The sequence below is a fragment of the Hibiscus syriacus genome, unplaced genomic scaffold, assembly GCF_006381635.1.
Source record: "Hibiscus syriacus cultivar Baekdansim isolate YM2019G1 unplaced genomic scaffold, ASM638163v2 tig00110931_pilon, whole genome shotgun sequence".
NCBI lineage: Eukaryota > Viridiplantae > Streptophyta > Magnoliopsida > Malvales > Malvaceae > Hibiscus > Hibiscus syriacus.
In genome coordinates this window covers 1,311,029-1,331,562 of record NW_024062918.1, presented here as the reverse complement: position 1 = coordinate 1,331,562, position 20,534 = coordinate 1,311,029, and the positions used below count along the sequence as shown (strand labels likewise).

At 37.5% G+C, this 20,534-nt stretch overlaps 1 protein-coding gene and 1 long non-coding RNA gene across 3 annotated transcripts; both read left to right on the top strand.

Annotated features, from left to right (window-relative positions):
- The first annotated feature begins 14,446 nt into the window (after positions 1 to 14,446).
- LOC120146873 (polyadenylate-binding protein-interacting protein 4-like) lies at positions 14,447 to 16,318 on the top strand. Its single transcript, XM_039160353.1, has 3 exons — positions 14,447 to 14,485; positions 15,935 to 16,094; positions 16,161 to 16,318. The coding sequence occupies exons 2-3, from the start codon at positions 15,956 to 15,958 to the stop codon at positions 16,316 to 16,318; spliced, it is 297 nt and encodes a 98-aa protein (XP_039016284.1). The 5' UTR covers positions 14,447 to 14,485; positions 15,935 to 15,955.
- Positions 16,319 to 17,682: 1,364 nt separating this feature from the next.
- LOC120146765 lies at positions 17,683 to 20,519 on the top strand. 2 transcript variants are annotated; one of them, XR_005518252.1, is made up of 5 exons: positions 17,683 to 17,912; positions 19,012 to 19,139; positions 19,496 to 19,564; positions 19,933 to 19,966; positions 20,058 to 20,519. It is a non-coding gene; the product is annotated as an uncharacterized LOC120146765 (long non-coding RNA). The 2 variants fall into 2 exon arrangements; XR_005518251.1 differs by lacking the exons at positions 19,496 to 19,564; positions 19,933 to 19,966; positions 20,058 to 20,519 and adding an exon at positions 19,307 to 19,351.
- The last annotated feature ends 15 nt before the right edge of the window (positions 20,520 to 20,534 follow it).

Here is a 20,534-nt window from a genome sequence, read left to right as displayed (position 1 = left end):
TTTCCCAATTCGCAATGCGAATAAGTAAATCGCAACGCGAATTGGGAAAATCGCAATGCGATACTTACTATCGCAATGCGATAATACAAAATCGCAACGAGATACTGACTTTCGCAACGCGATTTACATAGCGCCATTCGTATTAACGCGTATTTTTTTTTTCAAATTCCAAACACGAATTTTTTCTTAGTAAATCGGAAACTGAACCGTCCACAGTAATCGCAACTCATAACCTCAAACCCAAAAATCACAACACTCAGTCCCCATCTCCATCTCTCACTCTCTACGGCGAAATCCGTCTCCATCTCCGAAGATTTCCGTCCCCATCGCCGGCGAAATCCCTCACAACCATTCACAGTCAAAATCCCTCACAATCATTCAGAAATGGAAAATCAACCTCCGGGTTAGTTTTTTTATTTTTATTTTGAAATTTTGCATTATTTTAGGTTTTTCATATTGAGATTGATGATAAGTTTACTGGTAATTTCAATAATAGATTAACCATTTCACTTAGATTTCTTATTAAATTCATTCGATTGCTGCCAATACTGCTAAACTGTTTAGCCTGTGAAGTTAGTATTTGTCTTTGTTTTGTCTTTTGGTTGAAGTAATGCAGAAGAAGAATAGTTTCGAGAATGAAAATCGCAACGCGGAAATAACTATCGCAACGAGAGAATCGCAACGCGAAACCAAAATCGCATTGCGATTTTCATTTCGCGTTGGTCTCTCGTTGCGATTTTCATTTCGCGTTGCGATTTTCATTTCGCGTTGCGATTTTCATTTCGCGTTGCGATTCTCTCGTGCGATAGTCATTTCGCGTTGCGATTCTCATTATCTCGTTGCGATTTCATTTCAACCAAAAGACAAAAGTGTTGCAATTTAGTTTCAAGAATAAACTACTATTTATGTTTATTATTTTGGTATTATTGACAGTGTAGTTTTTGGTATATCTAACTTGGTATGTTTATTGTTTTGTAGAATTTTTTTTCGGCTTCATTGACATTAAGGAATAAAGTTAGCCTAGCCACTACAATTGCTTCGAAGCTTTCACCTGCACAAAGAAATTGTTTGAGGAAACCTGCTTCGGGCCATGGCTGAGAGTACAGCCGGGTGGAGATGCTAATTGACCCATTTGTGGCTTCAGACCATGACTAGAGATCTACCCGACAGTATAAACGTGGTGAGGAAGAGATATGGTTTCATTTTCCACTGGCGTATACTTGTTTTGGGCGGAAGGAGTTCTGCTTAATCACTGGTCTACGATTCGGACACGATGATGTAGGCTGGTACACTCGTCATATCACCCGCCCATCATGGTTATCCAGGGTTTTTCCTGATGAGTCAAAGAGAAGCCAAACTTACACGTCGACGACATGAAGAAATTGTTTAATAAGAAAGATGGTTTTACTCGGATGAATGACGTCAATGTTGTCTGAGTATGCCTTCTACTACTTTGTATGTCGGCTTTTAGGCAGAGAGGCCAGACAACCTATTCCTCAGGAGCTAATATTATTGGTAGAGGACCTAAATGCATGGAATCTGTTTCGTGGGGTTCATATATATGGAAAGCTACCTGGACTAAGTTGTCGTCTGCCTTTGATGACCGCAAAAGTTTGCGGGGCGATGGGTCGAAATACACTTTGTCAGGCTTTGTTTGGGCCTTTAAGGTAAGAATTTCTATATAATGTTTTCAAAATTATAATTAATTATTTAACAATTACTAATGTTTGTTATTATATTGTTTGTAGATTTGGATATTCGAGGCCTTTCCCGCCATGAAGACATATGCAATAAAAACTTCAAATGATATTCTCAGGGCTATTTCCTGAAGAGGAAACGTCTGTTGGATTGGGAAGACTTAATACCATATGCGATAATAACAATGTAAGTTAACATAAATACTATCATATAAACAAGTTATTAATAGTAGACGTTTAACTTTGTTTGAGTTTTTATATTTTTAGGAGGCCAACATTCCATTAATGAGACTGACACCCACGGAGGCTGAGCTTGCCACTGATTGGTGGCAAGCTAGTCAGCGTTTTCTTGATGGCATGAATGATGAGCAGCCTCCATTTCCTCCACTTCGAGAGCCATCACCTCATCGACCCGACTATACACCTCTACAACGAGAGCCATCACCTATCCCGTCACATCATCGAGCCTCTTCTCCACCATCACCTCATGATAGGCGACCGGCAAAGATGCCACGACTTCTATCTCCCTGTTCTCCACCTCCACGGGATGAGTCAAGGGAGTACGTGATGAGGTCAATGCCTTGCGTGAGGAGATCGGTACTCTACGCGATAACGATGGTGCATGGCGTGTGGAGGTCAATGCCTTGGTGAGGAGATCGGTACTCTACGCGATAACAATGGTGCATGGCGTGTGGAGGTGTCTACTTTACGTGGTGAGGTTGCCACTCTAAGTGATGGTAGTATCGTTGCAGAATGAGGTTCATACTCTACGCAACGAGGTAAGTTAAGATTTTCCATATTTAACTTGATGATAAATTTACTCGTAATTTCACTTAAATTACCATTTCACTTAGATTGCTTAGTAAATTTATTCGGTTGTTGCCAATACTGCTAAACTGTTTATTAACACTGTGAAGTTAGTATTTGTCTTTTTGTTTGTCTTTGGTTGAAGTAAATTTATTCGGTTGCTGCCAATTCTGCTAAATTGTGTATTCTTTAACACTGTGAAGTTAGTATTTGTCTTTTGGTTGAAGTTTTGAAATATATTGTCTTTGTTTTCACTGTTTAAAATATCCCGTTTATTTACTGATATTTGTATTAATTATTTAGCAGACCGATAAGGTGGATGCTTTACGTGGGTTTTCTTGCACGACAGAGTTCACGCATCAGACGGCGTGCACGTGCTATTAAGTCTCCGTATACCCCAATAGTGCGAAGAACCGCAAGAAGAGAGCCCGACTCGCCTGTCATCCCTCAAGAGTCCACTCCTATCGTTGAAGAGGCCCCTATCATTCCTCGATAGTCCCCTCCCACCGTTCAAGAGGCCACTGTCATCCCTCAAGAGTCCACTCCTATCATTGAAGAGGCCCCTATCATTCCTCGAGAGTCCCCTCCCACCGTTCAAGAGGCCACTGTCATCGTTGAAGAGGTCCCTCCCACCATTCAAGAGCCGATTCACATGGCGTCATTGTAGGATTCTTGAGAAACCTGACGTGCCGGACATGATGGATTCAAGTGGCTATCGTATGAGTTACCGGCCAGTACCATACCGGTATCTGAAGTGGAGAGGGAACAACTACCGGACACAATTCTGGATAAACCCTTTGGGCTAAGACCGCAGTTGATTTTTATCTACATGAGCGAAGCCAGGGGTGTTTTCACTGACATATGCAAGCTTAATGATGATATCTATTTGTTGCTGATCGGTCTTGGTGGGGCGTATTATTAGGGTCGAAGACAATGGCTATTTCGATGGAGGGGTAAGTCTTATATTTCTTATTTTAATTTGATTATTTTTTGTAAATTTATGTAAGTTACTAATATATGTCTTTTTTTGTAAAACAGCATATCGATGCGTGGGTGTCACGTCTTCTAATAATTAGGAAACTTAAGGAAAATATAAAAGAAATACACGATATACAATTATGCCGACGTCTTTTAACGACGTTCACTTGAGAATCAACGAGATGAATCATTTGCGTTGGGCAATGGACAAGCTAAACTTTATCCTGCATGGTGGGTCGATAAGGTTAGTGTTTATTTTAGATTGAGTTTAAAGGTATTCATAAATAAGTGTGCAAATGAATGAATTATTACTTATGATTGCAGGTGTTTATCCCTGTTTTGGAACGTAACCATTGGCTTCTCGTCGAGCTTCAGATCTCATCCCTTAAGGCAATAGTATATGACAGCATGATAAATTACATATCATTGGCTGATTTAAGAGATATTAAGGGATGGAGCTCTTATTTGGCTAAATTCTTGGATGCGATAAATTATTGGACTCGTTCTAGAAACAAGAAGCAAAAGAAGCTCAATATTACAGTTAGCAGAGACGAGACCGCACCACAACAAAGAAAGGACCCATAGGGGATTGTGGTCCTCTCGTATGCTTGGCGTTGGACCGTTTGATCACAGGAAGTATATAGTATCTACCTCCCACCGATATAGATAGAGCTGCAGTAGGCTTGTGGTTTCGACATTATATGGCTAGATCATATATACGAGACGCTGCCTACCTGCATCCGCGTTATAAAATGCCATACAATTGGTATGTTTATAGGCTTGTGGTTTGAAAATGTTTGGTTAAGTACCTAGAATTCATAATTTGCTGTTTGTAGGTTTAGATGTGTAGAAAGTGTTGTTTGAGCAAATGTTTGGTTTATGCAGGTTAATCTCAGAAGTGAGCTGCGTGAAATGATGTATGGCTGCAAAAGTTGATTCAATAGTAGAAGTGTTATTTTCTAATAATTATTGCTTATTTTTTGATTGTTTAATTGATTTATAAAAGGTGATTTGTAAAATTGATTTGTTTAATGATGTTAACATAATTCTTATTGTGCTTGTTTAATTGATTGAAATGTAATGGTTGATTTTGTTGATTTCAATCTGCATTGTTGAAGGCAAAAAGTACTATCGCAATGCGAAATGAAAATCGCAACGAGAGAATCGCAACGCGAAATGAAAATCGCAACGAGAGAATCGCAATGCGAAATTAAATTCGCGTTGCGATTTTCATTTCGCATTGCGATTCTCGTGCGATTTTCATTTCGCATTGCGAAATTAGCGTTGCGATTTCATTTCGCATTGCGATTCTCTCGTTGCGATTTTCATTTCGCATTGCGATAGTAATTTCCGCGTTGCGATAGACATTAAGATGATTTCCTATTAAGTGATAACAACTGAACAGATCATAGCAATTTTCAAACTCAAGTTACTAATACATGCCTAACTGAAAATGTTAAAAGTTCACACATAAAATCTACATAATACATGTTTGCATTTAAAAATCACCTAAGTTAACGTCCCAAAAGGTGAAGCCAGTTGTGATTGGGATTTTAAAGGTTATTGCGATTTTGATTGCCTTTTTCTTGACACCATATGAGCTTTGGATTTTGATGATGAACCATATTTTGGTAGAGGAAAAGATGATTGTGATGGCACTGGTGATCCACATGTCAACCTTGTATGACCACTTTCCTTGCACCGACTACATGTCGATCTCTTCTTCTCTTCACCCTTAGACGGTATACGATCGTGACTTTTTGGTCGGCCAGGTAGCCTTCTGTCCATGGCTGGTGGCAAAACTGTTTGTAAGTCATCTGGTATGTCCCACTCAGAAGGATGTGGAATAGGGTAGACAATCTCGGCATAAGTCTGTCGATCTTCTGTAGTGTAGCAATCCATAGCGTATGTGCTTGAATCATCTTGGTTTAGATGAAGAGCAACTTTTATAACATGGCCACACGGATAACCAGATGTTTACCATTTCATACACTACACGTCATTGCATTTAGATCGACAAGCCCATTTAAGTTATTATCCAGTACTTCAACAAGTGTTTGAACATGGTTCAACTCTCCATGACGTTGACTTCACAACACTTTTGTTATCTTTTTTCAGTCCATGGTGTAACACGATGTTCCAATGTTCCTGTAAATTTAAATAATAATACTTAGTAAATATATGATAAGTTACGAATTCAAAGAAATAATACCTGCATGGTTCTTTTCTTGTAGTACCACTGTTGAATAGAGGCTCGAAAAAACTCCATTAACATAGTAATGGGTAATTTCCGGGAATGACGACTTAGAGCGTTGATTGATTCTGCACTATTAGACGTCAGAAACCATATCTTGCTCCAAGTTGATGTACTCTTGACCATCTTTCAAACCCGACATCTTCTAGTGTTTGAGCACACTGAGGCAAAACACGTCTTAAACAGTTTATATGCTTATTGAATCCACTTCCCGATAAGCCTTACAGCCTTCCAGTATGTCCATTGTTAATAGGACCTATGCAATCCCTAAGATGCCCCATAAACCATATCCATGAATCAGAGGTTTCAGATTTGCCAACCCCGTAAGCTATTGGCAATATCCCATTGTTAGCATCCATGACTACTACTAATAAGTTTACTCCAAGGTATCGACCTTTCAAATGTGCTCCGTCAACTATAATAACTGGGCGCATGCAAGTAATAAACGAACAAATCTACAAAATAATATACACAAGAAATATAATCATTTAAATGTGAAATGCATGTAACTAACAGAAATGAGTCAACAGAATTATATTGATTTACTAACCGCAGCACCAATGGCGATAAACAGCAACTCAAAGCATCCATCTCTATCTGTTTTGATATGAGTTACCGACCCAGGATTTTTCAGCTTTAAATTGTGATAATAAGCCGGCAGTTGGGCAAACGATGCTTCTGGCGACCCCCTCAACAATTCCAAGGCATAATATTTGGCTCTCCAAGCTTAAGAATATGATATACTAATCTTGAACCGAGCATTCATGTCAGTCATAATTGCATGTCCCCGATATACCCTGCCATTCAAAAACATTAACTCAGCCAGAAAACCACCCAAAACCTTTTTGTTTGCCTGTCTATGGTTAGGAAAAACTTGGGTTCTTGAACATGTATGTTTATCAATAAAAGTCCTAACTTGAAACATTTCGCAATCTTTTATCCTCTTTGCAATCATACGCCACGTACAGTTTTTGTCAATCATACACCTTGTTTCGAAACGATCTTTGCTTGATTTGTTAACTTTTAGTTGATAGCCATCTTCCACACATTTCGTATACAAAGCTATATTCAAGTCTTCCTTTGTATCAAAACAATCATCTTTCTTGATACGAATAACTTTTGTGTAACAATCAACTACTTTCTTTGCCAACTCTTCTTCCGGTAGCTGAAGTAATTCTGGCATATTCCAGTTATACTCCCGTGGCATTTTCTTTTCTTCGGGGACTTTTTCTTCTTCTTTTTCTTCTTCAGGATTATATGAATTACAGAATGGATGTTCAACATGTTCATTCATAGTCGTAACTTCCTCCTCATTATCATCAATAACATCTTCCTCGGCAACGGGTGTTTCATCATCAAAATTCGGGTATTAACCAATATCAAAATCATTACACGCAGGGTCTGTTTCTTCTTTTGAAACATCATCAAAATCCGAGTATTGACCAATATCAAAGTCCGGGTATTGACCAAGATCAAATTTCGAATACTGACTAGTACTCACAATTTTTTCTCTTGGCTCATCATCGTCTAATTGGTCAATACGAAAACCGGAATTTGGTGCTGAAAGTTGATTTGGATTTGGATTAGAGAAGGTGTGGGTTTTGAGACCCACTTAGTTGATTACTACCCGCTACTGACCCAACAATACTACTTCTAGGTTCAACAACATACAATGTAACATCATCACTTGAAACATTAATGTAAGCAATGAATCGTTCAACATCTTCATTGTCGGTTAACAAATAAACTTTACCATTTCTCTGATAAGATAGCCTAAATCCACTTAGGGGATCTAAATTCAATTTCTTTGAAACACGTAACATTAGAGTTTCATAAGTTAACTTCTTTAATAACAGTTTTAGTTGAAGATTCATGGGTAAAGGCATATATTGTAAAACACCATGAACATTCTCCCATGACACTCCAAAACACAAATCTATCCAAACATGATCAACATTAGATGATTTCATGGTTGTAAATTAATTTACTAAACAAACGAGATGCGAAACTAAGACCTGTTGCCGGATGGGGAAGGATGTCGTTGGATATAGGAACGGATGTCGCCGGAGAGAGTGATAGATGGAGATGGAATGAGTTGCGATTTAGGGATTTAGGTTGATTGTGCTGCTGCGTAGATATATACACAAAAAATTGGCTTGCGAAACTAAAACCTGTTGCGAACTTTGAAACTCGTATTGCGATTCTGTATTATCTCGTTGCGAAAGTCAGAATCGCGTTGCGAAAGGCAATCATTTGACCATCGCAATGCGAAATGCAAATCGCAACGACAGAATCGCAATGCGAAATGAAAAAGGAGTATATATGTTAACAAAACTTGCATTATGTGTATTTTATGTGTGCACTTTTAACATTTTCAGTTAGGCATGTATTAGTAACTTGAGTTTGAATATTGCTATGATCTGTTCAGTTGTTATCACTTATTAGACATTCATTTGACTATCGCAACGCGAAAATGGCTATCGCAACGACAAAATCGCAATGCGAAATGAAAATCGCAATGCGAAATTTGCGATTTTCTCGTTGCGATTTTCATTTCGCATTGCGATTTTCATTTCGCATTGCGATTCTCTCGTTACGATAGTCAGTTTTACAAATCAATTAAACAAATCAACATTTACAAATCATCTTTTACAAATCAATTAAACAATCAAAAAATAATAATAATTCTTATTTCTTCATCAATTATTGAATCAATGAATCAACAACTTTGTGACCCCGTACATCCATTTCACGCAGCTCACTTAAGGATTAACCTGCAGAAACCAAACATTTGCTCAAACAAGACTTCCTACACATCTAAAACCTACAAACAACAAATTATTGAATTCTAGGTACTTAACCAAACATTTTAAAACCAAAAGGAGTATATATGTTAACAAAACTTGCATTTGACTTACCAATTAACAATGGACACTTTCATAACGCGGATGCAGGTAGGCAGCGTCTTGAATATATTGTTCTAGCCATATAATGCCAAAACCACAAGCCTACTGCAGCTCTATCTCTATCGGTGGGAGGTAAAAACTCTGTGCTTCCCGTCGTCAAACGCGCCAAGCAAAGGCATACGAGAGGACCACAATCCCCTCTGGCTCCCGGCGATTGCTGTGGCACGGTCTCGTCTCTGACAACTGTGACATTGAACTTCTTTGGCTTCTTGTGTCCAGAATGAATCCAATAATTAATCCCATCCAAGAATTTAGCCAAATGAGAGCTCCATCCCTTGAAAATATCTCTCAAATCAGACAGTGATATGTAATTGATCATGTTGTCATACACTATTATCTTAAGGGATGGGAGCTGAAGTTGGACGAGAAGCCAGTGACGACGTTCCAAAACAGGGATAAACACATGCAATCATAAGTAATAATTCATTTATTTGTGCACTTATTTATGAACACCTTTAAAAAATTTAAAAATAAACACTAACCTTATCGACCTCCCACCATGCAGGATAAAGTTTAGCTTGTCCATTGCCCAACGAAAATGATTCATCTCGTTGATTCTTCAAGTGAACTGCGTGAAAAACCGCCGGCATTATTGTATATAGCGATTTTTTTTTTATTTTTCCTAAGCTTCCTTATTATTAGTAGACGTGACACCAACGCATCGATATGCTGTTTTACAAAAAATACATATATTAGGGAATTACATTAATTTTTAAACAAATTAATCAAAATCATATATAAGACAAATATAAGACTTACCTCCCCATCCAAATAGCCATTGTCTTCAACCCCTAATAGCACACCTCACCAAGACCGATCAAGCAACAAAAACATTTCATCGTTGAGTTTGCTGATGTCAGTGTAACACCCTTGGCTCCGCTCATGTAGATAAAAATCAACTGCCGGTCTTAGCCCAAAGGGTATTATCCACAATTGTTTCCGGTAGTTGTCTCCTATCCACTTCAAATACCGGAAGGGTACTAGCCAGTAACTCATACGAGAGCCAACTCTCATCCATCATGTCCGGAACCGGTGGGGGTTTCTCAATACTTCGATATATTACCCCATATGAATCGGGCTCTGGAATGGTGGGAGGAACCTCTTCAACGATGACAGTGGCTTCTTGAACGGTGGGGGGGAATCTTGAGGGAGGATAGGGGCCTCTTGAACGATTGGAGGGGACTCTTGAGGGATGACCGGTGAGTCGGGCTTCTTCTTGCGGAGTCTTCGCACCATTGGGGTGAACGGAGACGTAATAGCACGTCCACGCCGTCTGATGCGTGAACTCCGTCGTGCAAGAAAAACCCGACGTAAAGCATCCACCTTATCGGGCCGCTAAAAAAAATTAATACATAAATCAGTAAATAAACAGACATGATATTAAACAAAGACAAATATGTTTCAAACTAGCATTATATTCACCCAAGTCATTATTCTATCATAGTTCACAAAATGCTCAGATAACATTCCAGAAGTAAGCACTTATATAAACATTTAAAAGGACAACATATAAACATTCCAGAAGAAGAATAGTTTACTTTCGTAACACGAAACTTAAAATCGCAACACGAAAATGACTATCGCAACGCGGAAATGGCTATCGCAATGCGAAATGAAAATCGCAACGACAAAATCGCAATGCGAAATGAAATCGCAACGACAAAATCGCAACGCGAAACACAAATCGCATTGCGATTTTCATTTCGCGTTGCGATTTTATTTCGCATTGCGATTTTGTCGTTGCGATTTTCATTTTGCATTGCGATAGTCATTTCCGCGTTGTGATAGTCATTTTCGTGTTGCGAAAGTAAACTATTTCTTCTTATGCAAATTGAAACTTGAATGGATTGCATTACTTCAACCAAAAGACAAAAACAAAACCAAAAACAAATACTAACAAAAACAGTTTAGCAGTATTAGCAGCAACCGAATGAATTACGAGTATGAAAAATCTTAAACTTACCTCGTTGCGTAGAGTATGAACCTCATTCTGCAACGATGCTACCATCTCACGTAGAGCGGCTACCTCACCACGTAATGTAGACACCTCAACACGCCATGCACCATCGTCTTTGCGTAAAGTACCGACCTCCTCACGCAAGGCATTGACCTCATCACGTAACTCCCCCTAACTCATCCCGTTGAGGTGGAGGTGGAGAACAGGGAGATAAACGTCGTGACATCTTTGCCGGTCGCCTATCTTGCGGTGATGGTGGAGAAGAGGCTCGATGATGTGACAGAATAGGTGATGGCTGTCGTTGTGGAGGTGTATAGCCGGGTCGATCAGATGATGGCTCTGGGTGAGGTGATAGCTCTGGGCGAGGTGATGGCTCCCGAAGTGGAGGCTGCTCATCAACCGTTCCATCAAAAAAACGCTTACTAGCTTGCCACCAATCAGTGGCAAGCTCAGCTTCCGTGGGTGTCAGCCTCTGTAGAGGAGTGTTGGCCTCCTAACAATATAAAAGCTCAAACAAAGTTAAACGTGTACTAGTAATAACTTGTTTATAAACATATGGTAGTATTTATGTTAACTTACATTATTTATTGTCGTATACCGTAGTAAATCTTCCCATTGCAAGGTCCGTTTCCTCTTCCAGGAAATAGCCCTGGGAATATTATTTGAAGTTTTTATTGCATATGTCTTCATGGCGGGAAAGGCCTCAAATATCCAAATCTACAAACAATATAATAACAAACATTAGTAATTGTTAAATAATTACTTATAATTTTGTAAACATTATATAAAAATTCTTACCTTAAAGGCCCAAATAAAGCCTGTCAAAGTGTATTTGGAACCATCGCCATGCAAACTTTTTCGATCATCCAAGGCAGACGATAACTTATTCCATGTAGCTTTCCATAAATACGAGCCCCACGGAAATAGGTTCCACGCATTTAGGTCTTCTACCAATTTGATTAGATCATTTGGAATAGGTTGTCTGGCCTCTCTACCTAAAAAGTCGGCATGCAAAAGAATTAGAAGGCATACTCGGACAACGTCGACGTCATCCATCCGAGTAAAACCATCTTTCTTATTCAATAATATCGTCAGGTCTTCCACGTGTAGATTCGGCCTCTCCAGCTCAGGAAAAACCCGGGATAACCATGATGGGCGGGTAATATGTCTAGTGTACCGACCTACATCACGTGTCCGAAGCGTAGACCGGTGATTAAGCAAAACTCCTCCCGCCCAAAACACGTATACGCCGGTGGAAAATCAAACCATATCTCTTCATCACGACGTTGTATAGTATCTGGTAGATCCCTAGTCATGGTTTGAAGAAATAGGTGTATCAACATCGCATCTCCACCGGGATGTTGTACTTTCAGCCATGGCCCGAAGCAAGTATCCTCAAACATTTTTCTTTGTGCAGGTGAAAGCTTCGACGCAATTGTTTTGGCCAGGCTGACTTTATTTCTTAAGGTTAATTGAGCCGAATAAAAGTTCTACAAAAACAATAAACATACTAAGTTAGATATACCAAAAACTACACTGTGAAGATATACCAAAAACAATAATAAACATAAAGAGTAGTAGTTTATTCTTCAAACTTAAATTTGCAACACTGTGAATTTCTTATTTGTCTTTGTTTTTTGGTTGAAGTAATGCAATTCATTCAAGTTTCAATTTGCAGAAGAAGAATAGTTTCTGAAAATGAAAATCGCAACACGAAAATGACTATCGCAACGAGAGAATCGCAACGCGAAACTAAAATCGCGTTGCGATTCTCGGTTAATAATAAGCAATCTAAGTGAAATGGTTAATCTATTATTGAAATTACCAGTAAACTTATCATCAATTTCAATATGAAAAACCTAATAATAATGCAAAATTTTCAAAAAGAAAATAATTAAAAAAACTAACCCTCGTTGGTTGATTTGGTTGATTTTCCATTTCTGATTGTGAGGGTGGCTCTGAGAGATGGAGATAGACGGATTTCGCCGGAGATGGGGACGGATTTCGCCGGAGATGGGTGAGAGAGTGAGAGATGGAGATAGGACTGAGTTGTGATTTTAGGTTTTAGGTTATGAGTTGCGATTACGGGATATACTGTGGACGGTTCAGTGTTCCAATATATTAATATTCGTGTTTGGAATTTAAAAATAAAATACTTGGCCAGGATACTAATGGCGCTTTGAAAATCGCATTGCGATTATGTATTATCGCGTTGCGAAAATCAGAATCGCGTTGCGAAAGTCAGTATCTCGTTGCGATTTTGTATTATCGCATTGCGATAGTAAGTATCGCATTGCGATTTTCCCAATTCGCGTTGCGATTTACTTATTCGCATTGCGAATTGGGAAAATCGCAACGATACTGTAGACCATCGCAACACGATTTCCAACTATCGCAACGCGAAATGCAACGCGAATTTGCGATAATGGAGATCGCGTTGCGAATTAGCGATTGCATTGCTATTTTGTTGGTCATTTTGGAAAATCCGGAAAAAGTTGGTTAAAATCGTATATTATAAGTCATTTTTGGTCATTGAGGCGATTTTCTCTTCTAATTAACGTAAAACCAATATATATATTTTCTCTTTCTCAAACTTCACATAATTCAATTTAAGAAGAAAATACTTCACAACATCAATCAATCAAAAGGGGTTAAAAAATCTAAGTTTTAGGTGAAAGTTTTAGAGGAATTTTGTAGAAATTTACCAAAAAATTAAAATAATGTTAAATTTCGGAATGGGGGGCCAAAGCAAGATGAATTCAAAAGTTTAGCGATAAAATTGAAAATTTATGTAGTTAGGTACCAAAAAGAAATATTCTGACAGTTAAGTGACTAAACATGAGTTTACGCAAAATATTTTTTTTTTCAATTCATAATTTTCTCCCATATATATATTTTCTTCTTCGCTTCTCCCCTTTTTTCTTCCCAGAAATGAAATAATTTTCTTTTTGAATTTCCCTTTCTCTCGCTTGATCACCATTCTCCCTTTTCCCTGTCTCTCTCCCCCTAGTCGCTTGTCTTTCGATCTTCGGTCTCTCTCTCTCCCCCCTTTATTTAAAACCCTAACTCGTTATCCCTAACTCGTTATCCCTAACTCACTGATTCCCAATCCCCTCCTCCCTCCTAACTCGGATTACCCACCGCTTTAATCTGCCTAAGTTATTATCGATTGATCAAGTTTTTTAAAGTAAGAATCGCTTTTCCTCTCTCATTTTTATTTATTTAGTTTCGCTTATTTCTTGTTGAAAAATCTGAACGCCAATGCATTTAGCAGTTGAATTTTAGGGTTACGTGCCGTCTATCATCGATCTAATTTAGGGTTCTAGATACCAAAGTAATTAATTAACTCTGCAGGTGGTGCTTATTTACCTTTATTCCCTGCCGAATGTATTAATTAATTAAGCTTATTAAGGCAAGGATCGCATTTCCTCTCATTTTGAATGTCTTTTTTTCTTTCTATTTATTTGTTAAATTTGTTGACTGCGGATGCAATTAGGAGTTATATTTTAGGACTATTTGGCTTAATTATAAAATTTAATTTAGGGTTTTGGATATGAAAATTTTCTTTTTAATCCGTAAACTCTGTAAGTGGTGCTCATTTTGATTTGCTTTTGATATCTAATAAAACATCTCCTAGACTTTACGCTTAGGCGTTTGCATTTTTTTGCTTATTTATTTGATTTTAAGGGTGTTCTTAGATAATTTGATAACTATTTTTTGATAGGAAAAAGGCCTCGTTAAAATCCCCCTGAAATCTGGTTTCCTCTTTGATGGAGGTATATTTATCATAAACTCCTAAGAAACAGGTGGCACTTAAACAAATAAGGTAACTATATTGTTTCCCTTTTAGGTGACTGTTAAGTACATGGATTTTATGAAGCTATATTTGCTAACGATGGTGCAATCTGTCGACTTATAACTTAAGGGTGGTTGTTGCCTACTTTTGCTATCTTAATAGTTATCTGATCAGGGAAAATGCATCTGTGAGGCCAAAGATTTTTGAAATTTTGAACTGATATTTTTAGGTGCTTGTACAACTGTTTCATGCATTAGCTCAACTATTTTCAAGAAGCGTGTTCTGATATCCTTCACAAGTTGATAAAAGGCCCTGCTGTTTATGTGAAAATTTTCTTGCAACAATTTTGCACTATTCTCAGCTAATCTATTTGTGTATTTTACCGAATCATGCTTAATGCATTTTGTTTTTATGTTAAAATGACCTTGAGGTCTATTGATTGCTTTTTAGCCTAAAAAAATAAGGAATTTATGCTTTAGCGACTGTTCCTATTCTTTATATGGGAGCTTTGTTTCCTCTGTAGTCAACTTGTAGGATGTATTTGTCTATATATTTTGCCTCTGTAGTTAACTTGTAGGGTCTATATGTCTATATGTCTTACTGGTAACATATTTAAGTAGATCACGATCTGCCTCTTATGTGTTCCGAATAAATGGTGATTTCTGCATATAACTAGCAGAATAGGTGAAGATGGACCTTTGACAACAGTTAATCCTAGAGGCTTGTGCTACATTTATAGGTGGAAAGTTTTAGATTAACAATATGAGGATAGGGTATGTTTACGGGTTTATGCTACATTTATAAGTGGAAAGTTTTAGATTAACAATGAGAGCCCTGAAATTCTAACATTTTTTTTATAGAAGTTGGAGGCCTCATTAAAAACTCCCTTCGTATTCGTCCACATACTAAAAAGTATGTTAACGAACATTGGAAGGAAGAAAAGAGTACCTCATAGTTATTAATAATTTTATAAGTGGAAAGTTTTAGATTAACAATGAGAGCCCTGAAATTCTAACATTTTTTTTATAGAGTTGGAGGCCTCATTAAAAAACTCCCTTCGTATTCGTCCACATACTAAAAGTATGTTAACGAACATTGGAAGGAAGAAAAGAGTACCTCATAGTTATTAATAATAGTATCGAATACATATGGAAACACAGAATATTTCGAATGGAGAAATACACCATTACAACAAACCAAAAACACTAACCTAAAATTCTAACATTGTCATGGCTTCTCAGAATAGCACATTGCTTTTTCTTTTTGCTAATTTAATCACTGTATGGGTTTCATGGAACAATGACAAGATAGAGGAGACGTTCTATTTCATTGGCTTAACTTTAGGTGTAATGGTTTCCTGGTTTCTAAAGCCACTTGAGTGTATTAAACTAAAAAGCTCGAATATGAAAAATCCTAGCATTAATGCTTTAGAATTGGATCTTGGAAATGTTGAGTTGATTCTAAAAACTTACTCTACAGAGGCTCTTTTTTTCCTTCTAGATGAATATCCAACAAGCTTTGTTGCCCAAATCTTCTGCTAATGGATTTGCCCGTCGAAGAGGTGATAGGGAGGGTGGGGCCAGGTTGGAGAATAAGGTGCAGTCAGGAAAATCTAATCAGGGGAGAATACAAACTACAGGTGAACATTCTCTTACATGAATTCTTGTTATTGAACTATTTTCTTCATCTAATTTACTTGGTATAGGTGCAGTGACTGGTGGGAAGAGTGGAGGTAATGAGAGTTCTTCCCGTGATCGGTTAGTTTATTTGACAACCTGTCTCATTGGGCATATGGTGGAAGTCCATGTGAAAAATGGATCAGTTTACACTGGAAACATCATTCTGTTGCCACTTCAGGAATAATCTTGAAATGGCTCGCATGATAAGGAAGGTACTTTGCAAGGAAACAAGGCTGTTGCCGAGTTTGTTAGCAAGGCACCCAAATATTTTAATTATACCTGCCAAAGAACTTGTGCAAGTTATAGCAAAGGTTTTTGCCAATTTTCCTATCTTTAGAGTACCATCTTGTGGAGTTGCCAGTGAGAGATGAATGTTAAGTTATTTATGGGGGGCTTTCTGAAGATTGATAGTCTGTTTCAGTTAGATATTGTGAATGAATAGTTGAAACTTGGTTAAAACAAAATTTTGTTTTTTATCTTTTATTTCTTCATATTATTTGGCTGTTCTTGAATTGATTTCAGATGTGGCTGTAACCAGTGATGGATTTGCAGTGAGCTCCAACATGAAAAAACATCAGGAACTTCTGATAGATTCTGTGATATCACAATCCCGTCATGTTGGATGGAGAGAGAATTGGAGCCCTGGGTTCCTGACAAGGATTACCCACAATGTCCTGAGCTAGAAAATATTTTTGCTGGCTCGTGGAATAGGTTGCAATAATGTTCTCTTATTTCAAAAATTTATTGTCATAACTCTTCTATTCCAATTTCTTCAACCAACTTGCATGTAATTTGTTTTTTCTTATTTCTATTTGATCTCTATTTCTTGCCTGGTTATTTCCCATTGAATTAATTTGACTGAAAATCAATGTCAGAAATTTCAAAGTGTGATGTACGTGGGAAATGTTCTTTAATGGTTTTGTGTCAAGAGAATCAAGGATATCAACTAAAACATGATTTCTACATTGGTATTTGATTCTGTGAGATTAGTTGAATGTGGAAATGCTGGTTGAGACTCCTTTTGTCATGTCAATCTAGTATGTCAATTCTTTTGGGGGGTACTCCTGTCGTTTTGTTGCAATAACCAGGCAGAACCTGATTTTTTGTCAATGCTAGAATGTTTGAGCTGAAAAGAGAAGAGACCCTTTGCATTAAAATAAACTTTTTATGGCAAATCTTTGCTTTTTGACAATTGTTTTTTCTGTATTTTCAGTTAATATATGTAACATTCCTCTTTTTCATATTAACATTCTATATATATGTGTGTAATTGCACTATTAGGAATTGGGATCAGTTTGAAACCAATCAAAGCTGTTTGGTGTACAAGTACTTTCAGTGAGGACTTTACACAACTAAACTTGAGAGAGGTCCTCAAATGAGAGACTTGGAGAAGGAAGCAATGAGAATAGCAAGAGAGATTGAGGGTGAGAGACCCAGGACCTTCATCTAGCTGAGGTAACTTTCCTAATATGAATTATTGTCGCTTCAAGTTTGTTAATTTGTCTCTAAAATTTCTCATGCTTTGCGTATTGAATTTATGACGGAGAGAGGCTTGGATCTCATGATAATTTTGATATTGATGAGGAGATGAGGTATTCTCGGTCTATAGGGGTAGGGGGTTGACGATAGTGGTTACGAGGAAGAGGAGGACATTATGTTAGATTCCCAAACACTGAGACCTTTGGAGATTCTTCTGATTCTCTCAATAGAGGACCTACTGATTTGACCAGTTTGCAAAGCAGTGGCGGTGTTCGAATGTCATCAACACTTCTTTAATGGTAGTTTTTGGCCTCTGGAATTTGAAATATTCTTGTTCTTTCTTTTCTGAACGTACTCTCACACTCAAACACACATATATACACATACATGCACACATATTTTGAGTATTCATGTAAACTATTTTAAGGTTGTGTTTTTAGTTCAGAAAAAAAATCAGCAGTTTAAGTTTGGTATGCACTGCCATGAACCAGGAGGGTAAATAAAATAGCAAGATTAGAACCATAATATTTTTTTTTCTTGATGAAGAAAATTGGTATTGGACCTTGCGCTAAATCTTTTAATTTTTCTTTACTCCAATATTGATCAAGATGGATTTTCATTTTATGATGAATTGGTTTGAGAGGAGATTAGTTGGGTGGTGGGTGTCAATTACAATTTGGATAGCTTACTGAAGTTGATCTTAAGTGATATCTTTATTCTTCAATTATTACTTGAGAAGGTTCACATGAATTGCTGGTTTATATTCTTTATTCCTTCGATTATTACTTAAAAATCTAATTTTCTTGTTAACAACAATGGGTAGATTGAATACGGATGGGAGTGTGTAAATGTTTATGGAATTTGAATGTAGAATGAGCTTCTAATTGACTGAGTTGCTAGTTTAAGGACTTTCGGTTGGTTGTTGGAAGCAAAAAGTATGTCTTAGGCATGTAGGGAGAGCATGCACCTCTTTGCAGTGCATTTTGAGATGAAACTGCATGTTGTATATTTTGTTTAAGCTTCTGATCTCTTTGTTAGTCACTTGATTCTTGTATGTTTTTTGTGCAAGTTTGATTAATTTTATTTGATATATATTGCAATTGAAGTTTCATTTGGGATACATGCTTCAACAATGCATCATCTGATGTTTCTTCATATCTTTTATTTCATCATAGCCGTTCCTAAACATAATTTTCTCTGACTGTGCTTTGATCGTTATCTCATTTTAAATGTTGGGAACTAGTAAAGGATTTTACTTGATGTAATGCTAAAGTTAGTTCCATGCCAGCTACAATGTGCTACGAAAGATAATTGTTTAACCCATGAGTTTGTATTGCATGCGTTTACTCCTTGTGTGATCTTTTAGCTTCTATGACAGACTTCTGTTTCTTTTTGTAGGATGAGGCACCATCTTCCCAAGCAGCCATTGCTGCGGATTTGAACCATACTGGCTTTAATGATCAAGCCAAACAGTTGGCATCTGAATTTCCTTCTGAAAGTTTCTCTGCATCTGGCAGTGAAAGCAGGTATTTAATTGTTTTTTTCCCTTTCAACATTCCTACAATGTGTATTTTGCTGATTTTTTTGTGATTCCTCCTTTCTGTCAGTTTAAGGCAATATTAGATATGTTACTAAGATGCAATCTCTGGACATTAGCTCTTTATTTCTCCTGATTTGAACACTTGTAATATAGGATCCAAGACCATTTGCTTGGTCAACATGGAGGAAGCATTGACCCTTTCAACTCCTACAATGTGTATTTTGCTGATTTATTTGTGATTCCTCCTTTCTGTCAAGTTTAAGGCAATATTAGATATGTTACTAAGATGCAATTCTCTGGACATTAGCTCTTTATTTCTCCTGATTTGAACACTTGTAATAGGATCCAAGACCATTTGCTTGGTCAACATGGAGGAAGGCATTGATGCCAAGAGTTTGCTCAGAAGCGCATGTAAGTTAAACATCGCTGTAATCAAATCTTGTATGGGAATGTGCACAGTGACGGATGTAGGCTTTCGGGCCCGTCTTGAAATCCGAATTTCTTTATATTAGTAGTTCATTTTACTGAGGGTGCCCACCTTGAAATTTACTTGTGTCTACCCCATACGAAAAGTTTTATGTTATAATATACATGTGTCCACCCTGAAAATATTCCTGGATCCGCTATTGGTGGAGCACCTTAATTTGTTGCTTTAATTTCCATAACTGATCCATATCACCAATCACCATTGGTTTCTTTGTTCTAGTGATCCTAGTTCTAGTTTATTTTCTTCTAACATTTTTGTTTTCTGTTTGAATTCCTGTTCGTTATAATGCCAGCCATCTGAGGACTGGCAGTTGTCAAATTCCAATGGTGAGTATGCTTAATCATGCTTTTATAACTATCAATCTGCATTTAATCTTGCTGCTGCAGCTGGTTATTTTTATAAGCATTTGTAATGCAGATTCCCAGTCATTATTGAATGACAAGTTTGATGGGGCTGATAAAGCTGGGCCATCAGCAATTCTACTACTCATCCATCTAACACTATATCAAAGGTTAGTGAAAAATCAGCTTCTTCTGGTGAACTCTCTGAGGGCCAGCTTCTAGCAAAGTACTGGTGAAACACATTCTGTAAAGTCTGCGGACAACCTTGTAGTTCTACATCATCGAATTCAGATTCTGTTGCTGTTGTCTCAGCATCTAGTGGCCCTGCTTATCACCAAGCTTATCAATGGCTCATTATCCTCTGAGAAGTCACACTGAACCCCCATGCAAAGGTGCGTTTCTTTTTTTTTACTTTCCAGTGCATTATAAGCCAACTCCAAGACTTGTATTTTTAACTTTGAAGAATCTTAACTGTTCTATTGTTTACTTTTGACATGATTTTATGTCTCTTGTCTTCTGTTGTCATTTCACACATCTTAGTGTTTTATCAGGA